At 36.5% G+C, this 22750-nt stretch overlaps 2 protein-coding genes across 2 annotated transcripts; both read right to left on the reverse strand.

Moving 5' to 3' along the window:
* Nucleotides 1-5187: 5187 nt before the first annotated feature.
* Nucleotides 5188-14102, reverse strand: LOC146733934 (uncharacterized). The gene is made up of 5 exons (XM_085490446.1): nucleotides 12498-14102; nucleotides 12114-12164; nucleotides 11594-11742; nucleotides 11187-11294; nucleotides 5188-8707 (listed from the first exon to the last, which is right to left on the reverse strand). Exons 1-4 carry the CDS (start codon nucleotides 12706-12708, stop codon nucleotides 11214-11216), a joined length of 492 nt encoding a protein of 163 aa, XP_085346572.1. The 5' UTR covers nucleotides 12709-14102; the 3' UTR covers nucleotides 5188-8707; nucleotides 11187-11213.
* A 1839-nt stretch (nucleotides 14103-15941) lies between these two features.
* LOC146733935 (uncharacterized) lies at nucleotides 15942-22102 on the reverse strand. The gene is made up of 4 exons (XM_085508290.1): nucleotides 22015-22102; nucleotides 21400-21557; nucleotides 20688-20875; nucleotides 15942-16153 (listed from the first exon to the last, which is right to left on the reverse strand). Exons 1-3 carry the CDS (start codon nucleotides 22030-22032, stop codon nucleotides 20746-20748), a joined length of 306 nt encoding a protein of 101 aa, XP_085364416.1. The 5' UTR covers nucleotides 22033-22102; the 3' UTR covers nucleotides 15942-16153; nucleotides 20688-20745.
* Nucleotides 22103-22750: the final 648 nt, after the last annotated feature.

The raw sequence follows: 22750 nt of genomic DNA on the forward strand, positions 1-22750 counted from the left end.
TCGAGTATTTTTACAGTAAGTTTAAGTTGCTAAGACGTTTATTAATACGACATATTTTGATATTGTCGCACTTGATTCTAAATTTTTTGCAGGGTTGTCTATTATTGAGTGTTTTTAGAATAGATCTGTTTTTATCTAACGTGTACTCCCAGTATGGGCAGACATCGCATTTCGTATTGTTCAAACCAAAATAAATCACAATGTGAATGCGCACATGAGTTATTAGAACAAAACAAAATTCAATATCGGGATTTTGTTCTGTTTATTACAATGTGTTATTTAGCTTCACACATGTCCTACTACCTTGCGTACAGTGATATCCCATTCGGAATACTAGCATACAATTCATGGGGCTCAACAATTTGAACTTTAAGTATAGGTTATTATTAGCGGACTGTCTGACATGTCAATAGCATTTTTGATTGTCGATGCTTTTTGAGTACACACTGTGGTTATATGTTCTAATACTTTCTAACAAATGTAATGACAGTCGGCAGCAGAGATTATGCCTACTATCAAAATCGAAATATTTGTAGTTATAAAACGGCATGTTCAACGGGATAAAAAATTGATGAATAAGATAGAGTCGTTACGTGCCCAATTCTAATATTCAAAACAAAGAACAAAAAAGGAAAGAACTCGGCTACACTTCAGTTAAACATTATCAACGACCACGGCACTACATCGCCTGCTTCAGCAGTTGAGCGGATGTTCTTAAAATACGGCAAATTTATTACAAAATAACTACTTAAGACAAAACAAATTAATCCTATTCAAATTGCACACGTTGCTTTTTACGTGTCTAAATTATTATAAAACACGCAGTGCATCAGACCACAGTGATCAGACAGACCTTTTTATTCGCGACCATGTACAATAGAGTTATCCATTTAAACAAATATCAGTCACATTATAGCCTGGTGGATTTAAAGGTTATTCGTGCCATGGCGGCTGTGTTGGGAGTTTTGTTACTGTAATTTCAGTTTATTCACCGCTTCGCGCAGTGAGATAACGTGATTGGCTATATTTGAATCTATGAATCTGAATATAGAAAATAAAATATATTGTAATATTGATCGGAATCTGTAGCACACCCACTGAGTGTAACATGTTATATATCAATGCACATTTCAAACATGACATGTAATTTTGTAGCAGCTGTCCCTCAGTTTGGGAAAGGTTGCTGGAAAACTAAACTGGGTAGCAAATAGCCGGCATAATTCGTGAGCAGGTGTCGCATGACACCGTGTACCCGCGGCCTAGCCACCCATGGTGGGGAAACATATTATACTTTCATTACAATTCATTTTAATCAATCTCGTCAGCGTTTTGAGTCACCTTTCCCGTAGAAACACGCCTCGTGATTGTCCTTGTAAAATGACTTGTCTTGGACAGCAGACAAATACACAAGTATGTACTTGGTCGTGTTCGCAGCGATTGATCCCTGGCCGATGCACGTGAAGAAACTGTATTCCATTCATGCCAAATATATATATGTAGTCTTCAGAATAAAGTTCTACAGTCTTGATCTAATTTACGACAAAATACTGGCCAGGCCTGAAACTATGTTACTTGGCGTCAATGAAATTGTATCCCCAAGTTTCAGTGATAGTTCAAGTCTTCCAGCTTGAGGGACTGCTTGGTCCATTTTTGTATATTTAATTTGGATTCATGTACAATCGGCCCGACATCGTTTAAATACATAATTATCAGGCATCGTTCCAGTGAATTATCTCAAAATTCAAAATTTATATACACCATGATCAAACATGGTTTCCCTAAATTCGATGGATTTAATGCCATATTTGTATCTCAAAATTCACCACTTCCAGACAAGTGTATCGTATTTTTGAGTGAGTGATATATATATATATAATTTGTCCAAATTTGCACAATATTCGGGTAAACATCCTGTTAAGGATTCTGATATAACGGGTGTAAGCTTCCTATCGTAAACAGTGCGTGTTTATTTAACGTCCATTGTCAGCATTGTGTTGATCGACGCCCGTCCTAAACTCAGTATGAAGAAACCAACGATATTCCAAACAAATACTAATAAATATTAACAAATACACAAAGAGGTGTAATATTAGGTTTTATTTTAGGCTTAGAAAATATTTTCTTTCACTCAGAATGGAACTGCCATTTAGCTTCATGGTCTTTCAGCTTGTCTTCGCCTCGGAGGAAAACAACAATACTTATACAAAACACATTGCGAAGACTCAGTAATCAGGAAAGAAAACCCAGACAACCATGTTGTACTTGTGTCGAAATACATTTTGTATTTCACGTCAGAATATTGTTTAAAATAAAATATTCAGTCCAAGCCAAATCTAGGTCAAAGGGTCAGGTTGCGTGCATATAATTATATATAGTTAAAACAAAAAGTATTTGAACTTGTGTCAGCTGTTCAACATATATAGAAAACAGAAAAACAATGATAAGGCAATGTGAACCTCGGAATTTTTTTTTTTAGTCAGAATGATATTTCGGGAATTGCGCGGTCGAAAATAAAGCGGAAATTGTTTGGTCGAATTCAGCAAGCGGTAGCAAAAGCGAGACAAAAAAGTGATTGGAAAACGGAAGCGGGCGGGAGGTTGTGCGAAAATACTGTAACTTTGCGCAAGTTTCGTTTAAATAGTTTTATTTTCCAAGTCAATATTCTATTTTACTAATACCATTTTTTCTAACGCAATGGCGAGGGAAAAAAAGCGTTGACAGACGAGGCAAACAAAATCTGCCACTCAGCGTCACACTCTGACACAGCAATTTTTTTTTTCACCATGAAACCCGTTTTGTTAGATTTCTTATCAGAGACACTTGAAGGATTAGCTTGTTTGTAAACTGTCAGCGTGTACAGTGGGACAGTAATGTTTGTCAGAGGATTATCCCTCGTTGTTCGTTTGCATAACAATGGAAACCCGAACCACGGTTACTTTTTTAGTAACCGTGCCCGAACGTTCCTGAAGTACGGACTCAAATGCCAGCAATTTTCTTCATTTTTCACGCTTGAAATTATTCATTATCTGACACACTTTATGAGTTCTATGATATCAGTGGTTAATGTGTTTGGCCATTTTAGTGCATATTTATAATAACGCAGCAAATTTACAATGTTTTATTATCGAAAACTGTTTTTCGCATTTTTCTTGAGTTGAAGTTTTGATTGAGTACGACTTATTGGGACCACCGCCAAATCAAGTGCGTTCGGACTAGGACATTCAAACTCGCAGTTAGCATTCAAAAGATAATGATGGTGTGCGAAATATGTCTGGGTTTTTTAGGAAAATGCTTTGTCACAGAATAATAGTATGTTAAAGGTGCCAAGTATGGAGTAATTAGGGGACAAAAAACAAACCTGCGTAGAAATCGGAAGAATAGGTCTTTTGACTATGGAAGACGCATTTCAATAGACTTGATTACAGACAATGCCTTGCACAAATTTCACCCGGAAATTCCCGCATTGTACTCTCGCAATCGCAGACTTGGTCATTTTTACAAAAAGTTTTGCCATTTTTGTGGTCACGTAGTAATTATGTAAACATTGACTCTCCAGATTGTGCCAACGTGTCCCTCTATACTTAGGCTTTTGAAATATATAAGCTAAATTACGGTTCTGAATGAGATAATAGACAGAGAATGCTTTAATCAGAAACGTCATCAAACCCTTCTCGCTACCTTAACACATTGTGTATCATGTTTTGGACAACAATGAGGCCTCTCATGTCCCCCGGGGTCCTCGGATCTCACTTAAAACTAGAATTGTGGTAATACCTTTGCTATATGCCATTAAAAGGTGGCGCACTAACCAGTGAGACGCGTTATAACTGTTGAATTGCGTGTATCTTTGAAATGTGTGTATCTGTCAAATTGGGGGCGCCCGAGGCTGAAATGGGCCTCCAACGAAAATGTGTAAATTTTTCACACTTTACGCGTTCTTCGAGGACGTGTCTCAGAATGGTGTCACGTGGTTAATAGGTCATTTGAAGCCATTCTATAGCACTTTAATCCGAGGACCCTGAAAATGTCCTCGCTAGCATTGAGACGTCCTCGGAGGCAGGTCAAATAACCTATCAACGTCCTCGAAGCATATAGTAATGCGAGTACACACACACACACACACACACACACACACACACACACACACACACACACACATACTCGCATTACTATATGCTCAGAGGACTCGGTTTCTAGACCAGTCTCCGAGGACGTCACTTTCTAGTGGGTTTACAGGCTTGATATTTAATTACATAATTTAATATTATTGTAGGTATACATGGGTTAGTAGAGTTTAGCAATCAGACCATTTCTTCAAGGACCTGCCTTTGACTATCATACTGAGGACCACCTTTCTGAGGACGCGATTTTTTTTCAGAGGACGTGGAAAATCTCGGGGGTGTCACTCCCTCATGTGCAAAGTGTCACTTCACATGTCCTCGAACTGATATGAACAATAGCATAGCATTCACACATATAAGTGCAATTCACAAATGGCAGTAAGATTGTCAAATATTTGTTATAGAGAATTGAAACTCATACACTCAGTTACCAGCAAATGCTAGGTATGTCTTCTCTGTAACAAAAATCAGATCGAAAAAATGAAAAACAATTTGTGATGCCTTGCCCTGTCTATGCCCAGCACAAAAACATTCCATTTATGTATACAAAATATTCACAAATTTGCTTGAGCATTAAATCTCTGTGAATACCTTTAGTTTAATATTTGTAAATCTGATTTGAATTTAGACAGCAACACTTCCTAAATTTTTAATTGTTTTTTCTTTGTCATGTCACTTTTCATTTATCCATTATCATCCATTCCAATGGATGTTAAGTGATTGAATGTATAAATAAAAATAGGTGTGGATATTTTTGTATATACAACATCGTTCAATAACTTAGTGGTGCTGAAAATTGGGTAGGGAAGGTAGCTGCTCCCCTCTCGTTCTGCACAATTTTATTAGGGAAGCAAGCATTTCTTTTTAACTTTTTTTGTACAAAATGGCAATGTACATCTCCAGTAGGGGACAACACTGATAGTTGCATAAACTGCAACTGTAATTCTCAGAGCAATGAACTCGTATCAGTATTTATCTAGCATTGTTTCCAAATTTTGAATTCGATAAAATAGAATGGGGTTGGAATCTGGTTGATACAACTTTCACACAGAATATCATCACGCTATTTTCTACTAACCAACTTTATTTGCAATAGTTTGAAGGAATACATATTCCTTTCTTACATTATAATGAGAAATGAGCAGAGATCAAAGTGTACTTGTTAATAGTATAGGCAGGGAGTTTTCCATAGTTGTGTTTTTTCTCAGCCACATGTGGCATTATGTATAGAAAATTTGTAAATATTTTTAGTATATTTTTGTTTCTGTTGGAATGCAATATCAAACAAAATGTTTATTCTTATTTTCAAACTTCCAGCATGAAAAGGTGGTAATTTTCCATCCCAAATTTAGGTGAGATAGAGCATACGGTACTCCAACATTTAAACAAGACCATGTTGTGGATGACCACAGATAACTATGGTAGTGGAAGGAATAAACCTGTTTGGAACTCAAGTACACCTAAGATCAAATGCACAAAATGATCATTGTAAATGATCTAAATGCTTATGCCCATAAACTTAAAGGGTGGTGGTCGGCGCAGCGGGTGTTTGAATTACACGTAAACAATGTATTTCACACGCATTGTGTGCATTGGTACAAGTCCATTATCAACCAGGCCATGGTGCAACGACCACCTTGCTTTAGGATTTATTTGATGAAAAACAAAATATATGGAGGTAGAAATACATGAAAATATTAATTAATCATAACAAAGAACACAGGAACTCCATTAATGAAGCCATGAATTCAGCCACTTATTTCAGATTGAGCTCAATTCAATAACATTTACATTTCTAGAATCCAATTATGTTTTTATAATTCATCCTAAGTAACAAATGATGTACACAGAATATCTCAAACTTGCTATTGGCTTTTGGAGCAAAGCATGATTTTGATTGACATGATTACCATAAGACCAATCAGTGTAACATGTTTTTTTAGAATGTAGGACAAGTGCACATGTAGTATTACTGAGTAGCAGAGATAGGTTTGTTTCACCTGATCACACATTCAGTTCAGTATAAAGACATAATTTTTTTGTGACCACTGTAGTTAAAACGACAATAGATGCAACTATCGATATTTTCATTTTAATAAAACATTTCCTGCAGACACTGAAAGCATAGCATAAACGGACATTGTACATTAAATCATTGTCAGTGAAATAAGGGGGGGGGCACGGTTGCGTCATGGTCTCCATCTATTGAATTCCAGTTTTGATGAAAAATTACAGTACATGATAACTTACTGAGGGCCCTGGGTCAAATACGTTCCCAGCTTGAAAGGCTGACCAATCTCCACGCAATTATGTCTAAAACAGTATTTTGGTAATCTTTATGTAGGTATATTTAAACAAAAATTTTCAAAATCTATTGTCGCTTTAAGAACCTGTCACTGTTTCTATAGTACCAGTTATCAGAAATTAATGAAGGTATGACCCAACTGCAAAGGTTACAACAACCTGCATAGATTTGACCACAATATCTGACAGTGTGAGATTCATTGCAATAACAATGAAGTGGCCTTAAGGTATAGATGCATGTTCGTGGGCACTTTGAGTGAATTATTTTTTTTTTGCTTTTTCTTACCCAGACAGTCTTGGCTAGATAATGTTAAAATTTTGGAGCATTGTCAATGCTGAAACACTCAAAAAAACGATTTTAAAATAGAGGGAACCGAGGCACACGTATGTGATTAAAAGTCCCGAAGTTTGTTTACGTTGCTTACAGTTGTAAATGATAAGTAAACAGTTTCACCCTTATCTCGCAACATGTCAACAACTTCTAGCCTGGCATATTGTTATATTACTAAATATTTTTGTTTTCACACATTTTTTTTCTCCCAAGGTATTTTAAAACTGAAGTATACAAAGTAAACATTTTTCGTTTTGCTGTAGAGATCACCCTGCTGATAGCATTGCAATGCAATGGATAAACACCATTGCTGAGCTGTATCGATAACTTGTCAATGGCATGCTCGTAAAATGCTTGGTTAATTAAAAATAAAAAAATACCCTGGAAATTACAGAAAAATTGCCAACAAGATTCTGTTTTTAAGCACCACGGAAAAATGAAGCACTCTGTGATGCCATCTTGGTTACCTCAATCGGAAACCCCTTGTCAGCTAGCATGCACCTGTAGCGATGTTGAAAAGTACATTGTATGTATGCTCTGCAACCTCTGGTACTAAGGCACTCTATAAATCGGGTACTTCCAGAGGTCAGGGTTCGTTTAATTTTTATCGACCCATCTCATCTTTAGTTGAATGAAACCTGTCTCGATTTACAATATTTTCCCTCCCATTTAGATTTTTTCTCACAGGCAGTTGACTGATTGAGTAGTAAAAACTGCAAATAGCCGTTGTGTAGCAAAATATTACGGCCCATTTCAAACTGGTCGTCTAACTTCGCATGGTCCATTTCACTGGAGATCACGAAAAACTGAGTCATACAATGTATTTTTTTAAGGTTTGAGGGAAAGTAAATTTAGACTCAATCCGCAATGTTTATATAACTGTATGAATATCTCATCAGCTTTACGTGATCCATTGTGCCCCTCACTCAGTGGAAATGATAACACGACACCGTGACAGTTTTCGCGCAAGGTGTTGACTCTGCAGACAATTTTACGTCCGTTTCCCTTGAATTGTAAATATTTTTATTTTATTTTTTATCTGACAATTGAACATCAGCAAGCATCGATGTATGATGGATTTTGGCATGTCGTTGTGATGCAATAGCCATTTTTGTAGACGATTAACGTCGTCACTTTCATAAAACAGGCATTATCTCTGTTCGTGTTTTCTGGTTAGTCACAGAGATTGGAAATTAATTAGCTCCCACAGTTTATGTTAGTTTGTCTTGAAATTCTCACACTATTTTGACAACAACCTATTATTGTTTTGAAAAAAGTTAAATACAGTGCATAATATGGAGATCCCGTCATTACTTTTTTCACCATGTTTCTTTTTGATTATTTATGTACAGCCTTGCTAAATCTTGCTAAACATTCAAAAAAGAAAATGTTTGTACCTGTTTTCTATAATTTAAAATCGTCTTTTGAGTATGTTCCACTATTCACAATACTGCGAAATTTTAACAATCTATAGCCAAGACTTTGGATAAAAAAAGCAAAAAAAAAAAAAAATTCACTCCCAAGTGCCCAAGAACCTGTATCTATACCTTAAATCATAATCCTGCTGGAACGATTCCCTTTCTATAAAAAGAGTTTAATACTACCATAGCCGAGCACCTGATGAGGTGAGATGTAGAATCAGGTGTGGTAGCAAATATGAACTGGCGGCTCTTTAGCAGTTCTTTTACAGTTTGATGTATACCACATTATTATATAACATCTGGCAGCAATAATAACAGAATTCATTTATCCTTCCGCCTCTTATGTACCGTAATCAAATTACGAACACAATCTTTTACATTTTTCCAGGACCTATGGCACAAAACTGGATTCTGTTGTAAACAACTACTGCAAGCAGCCTTTCCAGACATGTGTAGAAGTCTAATATCTTGCGAAAAATAATTTTTAACAGCCATCTGTTCTTCAACACTCCATATCTTATATTCTGCACCTAACACAAAAAGAAAATATCAAGTAAATCTACTGTTACAAAGTAACAAGGTAAATAGACAGCCGCAAATCAAAATCTGTTGCTGCAAAATTGTTTAGATTTTCAAAAAGAAGTTGTTTGAAATAATAGTTGAAAAATTGCCATCACTCAAAATCAAAACAAGGTGTATAAGTAATATCCTATGAGTAATTTCAAATTAAATGACATTTTCATATGTTGATTTTTTATGGTTTTGTAAATGACCACCAGTCAGTCAAACATAACAAAAACAAATCAACATGGATATGTAATAAATGATGTAATGCAATTTTAAAGTAAACCTTATATTTAATTATATTATAGCATTATCAATATCAGTGGATTTTATGATGTCAATGCAGCAGATTATTTGCAATAATGTATCCCATTATTGATCCCTGTACCATGGATTTGATTACAATGTAGTTTTCGAAAACGAATAAAGGAGAAACTATTTAAGAAGAGAAATTGCAAGCATCCTCGTTAGCTCTCTACGTTAAAGCACGCTCGGCTGAAGCATTTCATCTAGTAGGCATGCTTCTAGATTCTACGACTGATGCCGCTGTCATGTCCCTAATCGTGTCAATGAACTAAGGTTAACCCGGGGTGATTCAACCAAGCAGATGCTGCTATGTTTACAGAGTGTGAGTACAGAAAAATGAATAGTAGTACTACACTTATTTGTGAAACAAGATTGTTGTCAGGTGTCTTTTTTTTAGTCCCCGTTCGAACGAAGTCCGAAAACGGGGACTATCATTTTGGGTTAGTTCCATCCGTCCGTCCGTCCGTCCGTCCATTCCTATGTATGTACGTACGGAGCTATATCTCAAACACCAATTGACTGATTTCATTCAAACTTTACATGAAGACATAATATCTTACATATACGCGTCAAGTTACTTTATTATCGGAGCAAAAATGGGCGACTTGTGGCCATTTTGGATGTAAAATTTGCTATTTCTGATACCTAAACGTGTCTGCAGCAGTTTCTCAGAGATGACTGGGCCGATTTGGATCAAAGTTGGTATGATGATCATACATATTGGTTTGTAGTTGCACGTCATTTTTTAATCGTGATTCGAACAAATATGGCGGCCATCTTGTTTTTCATGGTACTCATGCTACTTTATCTTGAATGCAATGAATGTCTCTGTTTAAAGTTTGTACAGAGATAGTATACCAAGAGATACATCTGCACCAGCATGGTTTTTGTGATTCAATTCAATATGGCTGGCCGATGCCCAATTTTAATGTAAAAGCGCTAAATCGTCATTTTCACATGTCCGAGGCTGTTTCTCAAAGATGACTGGGTCGATTTGGATTAAACTTGGAATGATGATCATACACATTTGGTTATAGGTGCACGTCATACTTTTTTCGTGATTCAAACAAATATGGCGGCCATTTTGTTTTTCATGGTACCCATGCCTACTTTCCTATGAATGCAATGAATATTTCTGTTTAAATTTTGTACAAAAACAGTATACCAATAGATACATCAACACGAACATTATTTTTGTAATTTGATTCAATATGATTGTCCAAGTCTCATGTAAAAGCAATAAATCATATTTTTTTTACAAATCCATCTCCTATTAATGGTTTCAATCTAATCTCAATGACTTCATCAGCATCAAATTGATATGTCAAATCACAAAATTTTGGACGGGGACTGTGTCGTTAACAATGACTTGTTATTTATACAGCAAGATTAAAATCACTGTTTGTAGGATGGCTAACACCCACTAGCTTTCCAGCCATGTTCACTCACTCGCTACGCATTCGTTTGGCTTGAAGTATTCATCAAATCATGGGCCTCTCGTAGCATTTGAAAATAGCTATTACAGGACTGTCGCCAATAAAATCCACCTCAATGGTTTGAAAACACTTGCTGGATTGGGTAACAATACGACAACGTACATGTACCCATGGTACACACTCCTACGCACAGTCAATTCCGTCAGTCCATAGGCGGCGGTCTAGCATAGCATAGTGCAAGGTCGTGACGGACACCAAAAGTACTAGTCACTGTGTGCCGTTCACTCGGGCGACCACTACAATGCTACTCCACACCACACTGTGAATTATTTAATTACAAGAATATTTGATGGATAAAAACTAGTTTCTTTCTTAGTTTGCCATATGAGATTGTGAATACAATTTTCAGAAAGACATTTTAAATTATTCAGATTTACAGGCCAGTGACTGCGAAACAGTTCTGTTCACTGTGGATTTTTCTCGAAATTTTCCATTTTTTAGTGGCAGCAAATCCACTGATATTGAAAATGCTTCAAAAAATAACAATAATAAATTCTTTGTCAACTCATAATGGAGTGAGCTTTCGTCCATTATAGGTTGGCGGGTCGTTCATTATTGTTTAAATAGACATCATAAAGTCATAGTCTATGAGGTGCAATACACATTGAAATTTTGGCAGCTACATACTGAAACAGTTCCATACCTTGAGGCATCTGTCTGCTTTTTTTCTTTACACTAGATGAAGTCTGAGTGAAAAAAGCATCACTTTTGCCAGATGCCCTTCTTTTAGGATAAGCAAGCTCATGCTGAACTAAAAGGAAGAATCAAGTAAAATGTAAATGAAAAAGAAAGAAGAAAAATGAATCCTGCAATTCATAAAAAACTATATAGTATAATGTCCCCTATTGTATTAACAATTTAAACAAGATTTAATTTAGCTTTTATAATATTATCATTTCTATTTTTTAATTATATTATCTAGCACATGATAACTGTACAGCATGCTATAGTGTACACAAATTATTTCTTATCTAATTACAATGATGTACATGTGACACAGACTCAGTGAAGTAATTAATATAACTTTAAATTAATATAACTTTAAGTTACCTCTCTTTTTTGAGTGGCAGGATAGACAGCAGAATTGACAATATCATCAGAAAGTTCATTCCCATTCTTGAGATTCCTAAAACTGGATTCTAGTATCAAATACGGTTCTATCTTACATACAGCTGAATCTGCTGTTTTCTCAGTAGGTGCTGAAAAAATACCAGGTATAATGAAAGTAATAAAGATTCGGAAATGTACTGATCTGTGACAGTGTGTGCAAACACAGACGCTGTTCATGAAGAATAACGTAATGTAATAGTTTCATGGTTGGATTTTATTTCCCCTTTATAAAAAAACAAGCCATGCATGGCACAGTCCCAGTTAGTTATCAAACTTAAGATGTATAGTTTTGTTTATAGTAATATAGTTGGAACATAAACATGTCAGAGATATGGATCCAGAAGCTGATGCTTAATTATGATTTTTTTAACACTGAAATGATTGACATTCAGCCACCTTGTTTCTAATCGTCAATCCATCCATAAATTCTTGATTTTCCAGTATTATAACTCTCACATACCTTCAGGAGTCTTGATATCAATCAGCACTGATTCTTCATCATCTGAAACCTCTGAAATAAACACACATATTGATGAAGCATACAATAGTAATGAGAAATTAATTTTTTTTTTGATGTAAGAACATCCATTTTTGTTTAGGCATAAATGTGATTTACGATAAAGTTAACAATTTTAGAATAACATTTAAAAATTTCAAAACTGCAGTTGAAAACCATTTTGCCAACCACAGGAACTGTGGCTTTGGCATAAATACAATTTCGAAATGACTTCATCCAATCAGAAATTACTTTCACGAATATAGGGCGGTAAAAAAGAACATACCATCACCACATTCATTGAAAATATTCTGGCATACATGTACGTTAAAGTAAATCCATACTTACCATTCAAGTCAATCTCTATGTCATCAAGTGATTTGTTCTTGTACTTTTCCACAGATCCTCTTTCACAAGCAAGTATAATTCTGCTGACTTTAGTGATCTGCAGGGTGTCTTGTGGGAGCCTATAAAACTTCCTATGAACTCTGATGTAATGACCCAAAAAACCAGCCAAAATTTCCTGTCCATTGTCTTTCAAGTTGAAAAGTTGAGACATAGTTGCAATTTGCTTTCTTAAGATTGGTTGAGTTGAAACATTCAGGGCAAGTCAAACCACATTTCTGTGCATATTTGTTCAAGCACATGGTAGCACGTATTGGATTCTCAAGCATAGTGAAGAACCAGATGTAGCTCATGTGTTGAGTTTTAAATCCAGAAATGCTGAAAGAAAATTGCTGTGGCAAAAGCTAACAAAGGAAATCATGCAAATAATGTTGAAGTACTCAAGGCAGGAAAGGGTTTTCTAATTCCCTTTAAAAGACCATCATATCAGATAGGTGCAACTAAATATGTTCCCTGTCCAGCCTGTTTGGGATATTTCATCCGAACTGAATTATGGAAATATCACAAATCATGTACAGTCTGGATGTTTCAAAAAGCACCACAGCAGGCATTTCATAATCGTATACAGCAAGTTGCCGGAATGTTGTCACCTCATAGTAAAAATGCTGGTATGGCTGAAATTTTTTTATCCCAAATGATTCAGGATGATGTGTCAATTACAGCAGGAAATGATGATCTGATTGTAGAATATGGCTACAGAGAATACATCAAAGTTGGTACTGCCTCTACCTGACATCAGTATGTCAAACAAAAGATGAGGGAACTAGCAAGACTACTTTTAGAGTTGAGGAAGCAGAGTAAAGAAGACTCTTGTTTAAGGGATTTTATTCATCCTACAAAATTTGATGCTGTAATCGAAGCTGCACAAATGAAGCTGGAAAACTATCTCTAGCGTTGATGTTGGGACATGCCTTGAAAAAGCGTGCTGCAATCTGTATAACTGATGCCATAAAGAGTGAAAATTCTAATATGGAAATAGCATATACAAGGTTCCTCAAGTTGTGTGAGATGCAGTGGGCTCAAAAAATTAGTTCTCATGCACTAAGCTCAAAGCTAGAACAAAAGAGAAACAAACGAAACGATCTACCATTAGTGGAAGATGTTGTAAGGATGAACAAATATCTGAAAAAAGCAGCACAATTATGAAAATCTTAAAGAAAACACCTGTAAAACGTCATGGAAGAAGCTAAGTGAAGTCACCCTCATACAGTTAATTATCTTCAATCGTCAAAGAAGTGGCGAGATGGAACGTATAACAATTACAGATTTCAGGGAATCTCGTGGAGCAAACATGGAAGAAGCATGTCATTTGTCGGATTGGGAGAAAGCCCTATGTCAGTTGTTTGAACGAGTTGAAATAAGAGGAAAAAGAGGTAGAAATGTTCCGGTCATTCTGACACACCATGTGAAAAATCAAGTCACATTGCTTATGGATAAGAGAGAGTCGGTTGGTGTTCTGAAAACCAATCTGTATGTGTTTGCCTGTCTCCAGGATTTAGAGAATCCAATACGTGCTACCATGTGCTTGAACAAATATGCACAGAAATGTGGGCGTGACATATTACCAGACGACACATCACCGGATGGAATCAGTCGCCAGTTAGCCAAGTCTCAAGTACCACGGTGTGACATATTACCAGACTGCACATCACAAAGAAAGCTATTTAATGAAATGTCTAGAAATAAAAGTTATGGTGAGGATTATGATGATCATGGAGCCTCTACATCTGAATCGTCGGATTGTGAGTCAGAGGTGTTTAACATTACACCCCAATTTCAGTCATTAAGCATTGGAAAAGATGTTGAAGAAAACAAATGTTCAAGTAATGTATGTGCTGTTTTGAAACCTGATACTTCATCATCCTCTCAAAAATAAGGCAACTGTATCTGAAACTTCATCTGTGTTGGTTCTTACAGCAAATAACACAAAGAAAAAAGGAAATGGGACAAATACCAGTATTGTGTGTACTGTATGAAGCCAGTTGCAAAGTTACCTAGGCATTTTGAAAGCAAGCATAGTGAAGAACCAGATGTAGCTCATGTGTTGAGTTTCAAATACAGAAGCGCTAAAAGAAAATTGCTGTGGCAAAAGCTAACAAACAAAGGAAATCATGCACATAATGTGGAAGTACTCAAGGCTTGAAAGGGTTTTTTAATTCCCTTTAAAAGACCATCATATCATATAGCTGCAACTGAATATGTTCCCTGTCCAGCCTGTTTAGGATATTTCATCCGAACTGAATTATGGAAACATCACAAATCATGTACAGCCATATTCTGAGTCAGTATTGTTCGTAAAAAACATTTGTTAATGGAGCAGCGTTCAAGTGACGATCAGTAACAATCTCAGCTAACGGGCTACTAATTTCATCGGATAATGTGTGGTCTGACGATATGTCACACTGTGGTACTTGACACTGGATTGACTGAGTGGTGATTCCATCAGGTGTTGTGTGGTTGGTATTACATCACATCCTGGTACTTGAGACTTGGCTAACTGACAACTGATTCCATCCGGTGAAATGCAGTCTGGTAATATGTCAGAACCAGGTACCTGAGACTTGGCTAACTGACAACTGATTCCATCCGGTGATGTGCGGTCTGGTATTGTGTCAGACCCAAATACCCGAGACTTGGCTACCTGACAACTGATTCCATCCGGTGATGTGTCGTCTGGTAATATGTCACACCCTGGTACTAGAGGCTTGCTTAACTGACAACTGATTCCATCCGGTGATGTGCGATCTGGTAATATGTCACACCCTAGTACTTGAGACTTGGCTAACTGACAACTGATTCCATCCGGTGATGTGTGGTCTGATAATATCTCACACCCTGGTACATGAGACTTGGCTAACTGACAACTGATTCCATCTGGTGATGTGTGGTCTGGTAATATGTCACACCCTGATACTTGAGAATTGGCTAACTGACAACTGATTCCGTCCTGTGACGTGCAGTCTGGTAATATGTCACACCTTGGTACTTGAGGCTTGGTTAACTGACAACTGATTCCATCAGGTGATGTGTGGTCTGGTAATATGTCACACCCTGGTACTTGAGACTTGGCTAACTGACAACTGATTCCGTCCTGTGATGTGCAGTCTGGTAATATGTCACACCTTGGTATTTGAGGCTTGGCTACCTGACAACTGATTTCATCCGTTAATGTGCGGTCTGGTAATATGTCACACCCTGGTACATGAGACTTGGCTAACTGACAACTGATTCCATCCGGTGATGTGCGGTCTGGTATTGTGTCAGACCCAAGTACCTGAGACTTGGCTACCTGACAACTGATTCCATCCGGTGATGTGTGGTCTGGTAATATGTCACACCCTGGTACTTGAGACTTGCTTAACTGACAACTGATTCCGTCCTGTGATGTGCAGTCTGGTAATACGTCACACTCTGGAACTTGAGACTTGGCTAACTGACAACTGATTCCATCTGGTGACGTGTGGTCTGGTAATATGTCGCACCCTGGTACTTGAGACTTGGCTAACAGACAACTGATTTCATCAGATGATGTGCGTTCTGGTAATACGTGACACCCTGGTACATGCTGGTATGCCATGTGTTTGTTGCAAGTTTAATATCTACAAAAGCAATACAAATAGAAGAAGACAAAGATTTTAGAGCAATAAATATTTATATTTAATCTCACTCAACAGCATACAAGAAAATCAAGTCATTGGAAATAGCACAGCTATTTCACGTTACTTTTTCAACATAATGTTTTAAATACCATTATATGTGAAAAATGCATATACCATGTAGTAAACAAAATCTGTTCATGTATGAGCGAGATTCAGTTCCATATATATGGAAATGTACAACATTAAGTTTGATGCTTATGTGATGTTTGAAGCATATTCAAGCATGTCAGCGATCTGGTAAAGAATTCATAAAAAATGGCTACCAGTAAACAATTTTTTACCAAAACAAGTCATTTCATGATATGACAAGAGTCATCCTTATTTTAACAGTAAACATAACTGAAATTAGTCAGCCACTTTGAATCAGAGCATGAAAGAAATGACATAGGAATAGTAGTTTGATTGCCATCAATCAATATATGTCAGAGGCATACTTTATAACAGCATTCCACCATTCTGAATCAGATCCATCCTGGTCAATTAATGTCAGATACAGCTCTGAAACCACATTCATTACAACAAAATTCCCCCAACCCCCACCCCACATTCAAAACTAACAACAAAATGACCACCAGTCAGCCATTTTGAATCCAGTCTGAGAAACAAAATTACTTGCAAACGTTCAATGTACATGTATGTATTAAGTTCACACAAGATCTATCCATACATGACCAAGGTCTGGAACCGGAATGGCATTGTTCTCCCCAAAAAAGGTGACAGGCATAATGCAAAAATTTTTCTTGTTTTGAATACTTAACCAGCTGCGAAAATTTACTAATGGACACGTGGGATAAAATTAGGTCAGCTTTTCTATAACATATTTCAAAAGCCCTACAAGCCCTACTACCGGTACATTGTTTACAAGTCATTGAAAATGACACAGTCCCCATTAAATTTTTGAAAGTTCTTTTTGTGCTCATCATATTAAAGCAGAGGGGTTGTCGCGAGCGTGTCCTTGAAACTTGAGTTCCAAGTGGCGTATACAACAGATTGTCTATTTACCGTACTCGACCGCATTAGCGCCTATGCCCGAGCAAGCGCCCACCCCCCACTTTTGCGCAATTTTTATATTTGGGGTCACATTCGGCAAAGCGCCCACCCCTTCAAAATGCAACTAATTTAAAACTTGGTCTTGCGTAACGAATCTTGGTAATCGTTTTTATATGATACAGCGTGGACATCGACCGCTGTGAACATGTTGTGGATGCGTAGAACACGGTAACCGTGCGTAAACTACGCTTCGACAATGACCTGTTAATACAAGTAAAATGCGATACATATTTCATGCCATATTCAGTCTAATTCTCAAAAATGGCTAGTTACTAGTTTTTTGGAAAAACCATGTCGTTTATTCGCTGAAATCAATTCCAACAGATCGTACTTCGACATCGATTATTCACTTCCGCATTGCGTTACCGGAAAGTCTTCGGGAATTTGCGTCAGTACAACACAGCATTCTGATTAGTTAATAACCAACTTTGACCCATTAGGTCAAACGACGCTGCTGTAGGTCAAATCTGCAATTGCATCATGGCGGAAAGTGATTTTCATCGAGAGTTTGCGTACGATCCAACAACTTCGTCAGTGGAAATAATATGACAATTTTGACTTCGACTGTGTTCCAAAAGACTCAAATGTTTTTAATTCCGTAAATTATGGTGGTACGTAATTAATATTGTAATAAAATGTGCATATTTTTTGTGATCATTTCTGTTTCTTCATTGTGAAAATCAATGACGACGCAAATTAATTTAGTAATTTGATTTTCCCTCAAAGACGTAATCTGTCACTTGATGAATCAAAATTTTCATTTGCACTCTTTTTCGAGGGGGGTGCTCGGGTAAGCGCCCACCCCTACAAAATCGTGATTTTCTGAGTTGAGGCCTCTGGGCGCTAACCCGGTCGAGTACGGTACATCAAAACACGTGTTCTGTGTAGTAGTAATATGGCCAAAAATAAAAACAGCCATTATTCGGCCATCTTTGATCTGATTATGAAACACACTGATATGTATGATGTATGTGCCAAATATGAATGAAAATAGTACATAAATTGTGGAAATATCAATAGTAGTAAGGCCAAAAAGTCAGATGGCTGTCAATCAGATTTTGAAACAAATTGTCATGGACATGCATCCTAACATGTATAAAGTACATGTATGTGCCAAATTTGAATGAAAACTGACAGAGCACGTCCAAGATACCGCATAAAAAAAAAAAAAAGATACCGACCATCTTAGATCCAATTACGAAAAAAATCGGCATGGACATGTAACCTAACATGTATAATCTATGTACCAAGTTTGAATGGCAACTGACAAAGCATATCAAAAATACAACATTTTCAAAAAACAAGATGGCTGCCAGTTGGCCATTTTGAATCGAATCGCTAAACCACTGCATGTGCGTATCTCCCACATAAGGCACAAGGCACATGCAAAGAATGAACAGAATCGGTCTACAGGATTCTGAAATATGACTCAGGACAGACTGACTGACGCACGGACGGACGGACGAACGGACAGACTCAGGAACTCACAGACGGTCAGGGACATGTATCCTAACATGTATGATCTATGTACTAAATTTGAATGAAAACTGACAAAGCATGTCAAAAATACAACATTTTCAAAAAACAAGATGGCTGCCAGTCGGCCATTTTGAATCGAATCACTAAACCACTGCATGTGCATATGTGCCACATAAAGTACTAGGCACATGCAAAGAATGAACGGAATCGGTCCAAGGGATTCTGAGATACGACTCTGGACGAACGCACGGACTTCGTTAGAACGGGGACTAAAATACACTCCAAATTACAGCATGTTGTAAATTAAAAAAAAAACTGAAATGTTTGTCCCATTACCATCTCTGGGGAGAATTTTGCCATTCATGACCTAATACTCCCTTTCTGAATACAACTTCTCAACTTTGTGATCTTAGAATGACGATTTAACAACTCCTGTGTCTTATCAGTAACATTCACTTCAGTCTTGTATATTGACATAGTTTCTAGCTTGCAATCATGATATCCCAATTCCAAACTGGGCTGTTGTTGTAACCCAATAATCATTTGTCTTGAAAAAACCAGTTTAGCTTTGCTGATGACATTAGATACTAGCAGGATCTTTTGAATATTTGGGGCAATACGCAGTTTTCTGAATGAGAGCCGATTTCTATCTGAAGCAATTTTTTCAACTGATATACTGATTATCCTTTGTGCATCAGTTGTATCCATGTTTCTTTTTGAATACTGTAAAGGGATTAAAGGTACATGCTCAGTGAATGGTGGCCCAAAAAACTTGTTTGCTAAAAATATGTTAAAGATTGGGGGGGGGTCTCTCTCATGGGTAAACGGGCATTAACAATTGACTTCTCTGGCCAATGAAAACTCATATTTGGATCAAATGTAGCTAATTAATTAATTAATGCTTCAAATCGTATGGCACATTGTTCATTCATAAATGCAACTTGAACTGTGACCTCTTGTTATATGATTTGAATACTCAGATCTTTGTTATGATTTTAGCAAATTAAATGTAATATTTTATATCATGGAAATTGAAGTCAGCTTATTGAAACACGACTCGAATGACAGAATCATGTTCGGTTGTATTATCCACAGCCATTTGCCAGTGTACCACACCCACATGCTCAACCATTTTTAGCACTGAAGTAGGGAAATTCATAAATTTTCCGGGTTTGCTATTGGATTTTTTTTTTCAACACTTCAAGGTAATAAATGCATAGTTGAAATGAACCAATACATTGATTTTAATGACTGTTTCACCAAGACAACTTAAATTTTTTTTTGGTTTAGCAATGAAAAATCAGAATATATATATAATAAATAGTACCTAAATAATTATGGTTCTCAGTCGTCACATTGTTGTACATTATTCCCAGGAATTTTAGTCCAGGTTTGTCCTGTTTTAGCTGATCTTGCTGAATGATAGATATCGGTTTTGACTGTCCAAAACTCAGTATGGGCAAACTAATAGCGAACAACATTCCAAACAATAGGCATTTTTAAACCATTAAAAATATTTTTCTGGATATATCTACTGACATACTGCCATACCATACACATGCAAAATTAACAAATACATGTAGCGAGAGCAAGGTCAGGATGTATTTTAGAAAATTAGAAATATTTCACTCAGTCCATATTCTTTTTCATGGGGAAAACAGGAATAATTATACAAATCTTGAACACATCATGACAAGTCAACGATCAGAAGAAAAAATATCACACCAATGGACTTTGCAAACCAGACAATCCTACTGTACTTGTGTTTGTGGTAGTACATGTGCAAGTGTATGTGCAATTTCGAATGGAATCAGTTAAAGGAATGATGTGAACAAATATTACCTATTTCAGACTTTCACCAACTTCTCAACTGGAAATTGTATATAAATATATTTATAAGGCATATGCTGTTATAACATTATTATGAAAATAAGCATTATCTTACCTTATGCTCCCATGGTAATTTGACTGGTCCATAATCATATAATATTTCCTCATTGACGTCAATGTCTTTTACAGCAAATAGTGCCAGGTATGGCTGTCCTTTTCATTCTTGCATTTGGAAATTTTCTTTCATGGTTTACTAGCCGCCCATATTTAGGTCCATTACCAGGTTCATTAGTAGAATCGATACTGCAACATTGGCAAAATATAGCTTTTGAAAAATATATAGCAAGGTAGATTTTTTTTATGGACTAAGAGTTAAAAGATTATTTTTACTGTCACAATCATTCATTTGATACAGACTTAAGAATGACCAGCAATCCCAAGTTATTGATAATAGTAAATTGCATACAGTCATATATGGTCATCCACTACATTAAAAGAAATAAATGAAGAAATATTCTTTGTGGCTAACATGGCAAAGTTGTTAAAGCTTTACTATTACATAAAATAAGAATTTGATATTTGTTACAAATATTGGTAGATGGGGTTACTGGCCTTATTTGTTCATGTAATTTATTGGTGATAGTAGGTATGAATTAAAAAAAACACCACATGTGTTGTGTTTGAGTTTGAATAATTTCTGTGGCTGTGGTACAGGGTCACATAGTAGTCACAACACAGACATGTACACAGTACTATGGGATAGGCTAATATTAAATGCAGTTTAAATGAGTTTCATATGAAAAGATTGTAAAGATGTGGACACTAACCAATATGTCTTATCCTTGAATTTAAAAAAAGTAACGGAATACACTGCCATCAGAAGACTCTTCACGAATCTCTCCCTCCGACCCACTAATAAGTTCACCATCGTATTGCAATAAGAAATCTCTTTTCTTGAATTGCTTTCCAGCAAAAACACCTCTACCTGGAATAAAATAAACCATAAATGATAAACTAGTCATTACACTTGTGACTTGGATATATTTCGAAATACAAGTTAACATGAAGCAGTGATGTGGCCGTTCAGTTATTTAGGACATTGAGCACCGTGGTAAACGGCAAACAGTCAGATTAAATATATTCTCATCTGAGGGACATCAAAGAATCGTACAACGAACAGCTGAAATACTTGCTGATTATCGCTAAAAACTATAAACAAACGTCTTTTTCAATATACTGAGATCTGAATGCACAAATCTAACGCAGACTGAAGTAAATTTCGATTCCACTGCCATGGTTTGAACGGCACAGTGTCTTCGAAAAACGTGCTGTCAGTCTTTGGTTTAGAATATAATGTGTTGTCAACTGACAGGAAATTGATTGCATATTATTAATCGCGCCGAACTGAGCACAACAAATTTGTTAATTCTTTACATTATTACCTTCCTGAATAACTCCATTCACAGCATATCAAAAATTCACGGCCGATCAGAACAAAACTGCCATTTTTATTGGGACCCCCTAAGCTCTTAAGACCAAAGACTCCCTAAGTTTTATTATAGAATTTTGTATTTGGAAACTGGTGTAATATCAGTGTTCTTACGGCTAATCTCATTTTTGTGTCTAAACAATAAATCACAGTTATTTTTTTTTTAGCATGCACTTTCATTGCCGCCAGATATTAATGCGTACTGCCGAAATACAAAAACAAAACAACGAGAACGCGTACAAAATAAAAAAATAATTAGATAAAAAAAATATTGTCACTCAGTTTGAAATTATTTTACAGTAAGTGCATTCTACTATAAAAGTGTTCTGTTTAGATTACTAGTATTCGATATGGTAACACCTACGCGCTTGGTCCCAGCATTTAGCACATTGTCGCTGAAGACAGACAACAAATAGAAACAGTAAAGTGAACAGTGGAACGTCATACCTTTCCATAGCACAATCGTCTCATAAAATCCTGGCTGGTCAGTTTGTTTGGCTATATAATGTTCTGCCACTTTTATTTGATCTTCTTTAGAAGAGAGCAGTCGATGTGACCGTCGTGTGCTTCGAGTGCCCGCCATGCTTAACTTGTTGGCCTTTTCTCCATGCCCATATTATGCGCACGTCCACGCGAGTAGTAACATTTCTTCGCTTTCACAAACGTTTTCCATTTTACATTGAAAGACA

The sequence above is a fragment of the Saccoglossus kowalevskii genome, chromosome 15 (genome assembly GCF_978046115.1).
Source record: "Saccoglossus kowalevskii chromosome 15, keSacKowa6.1, whole genome shotgun sequence".
NCBI lineage: Eukaryota > Metazoa > Hemichordata > Enteropneusta > Harrimaniidae > Saccoglossus > Saccoglossus kowalevskii.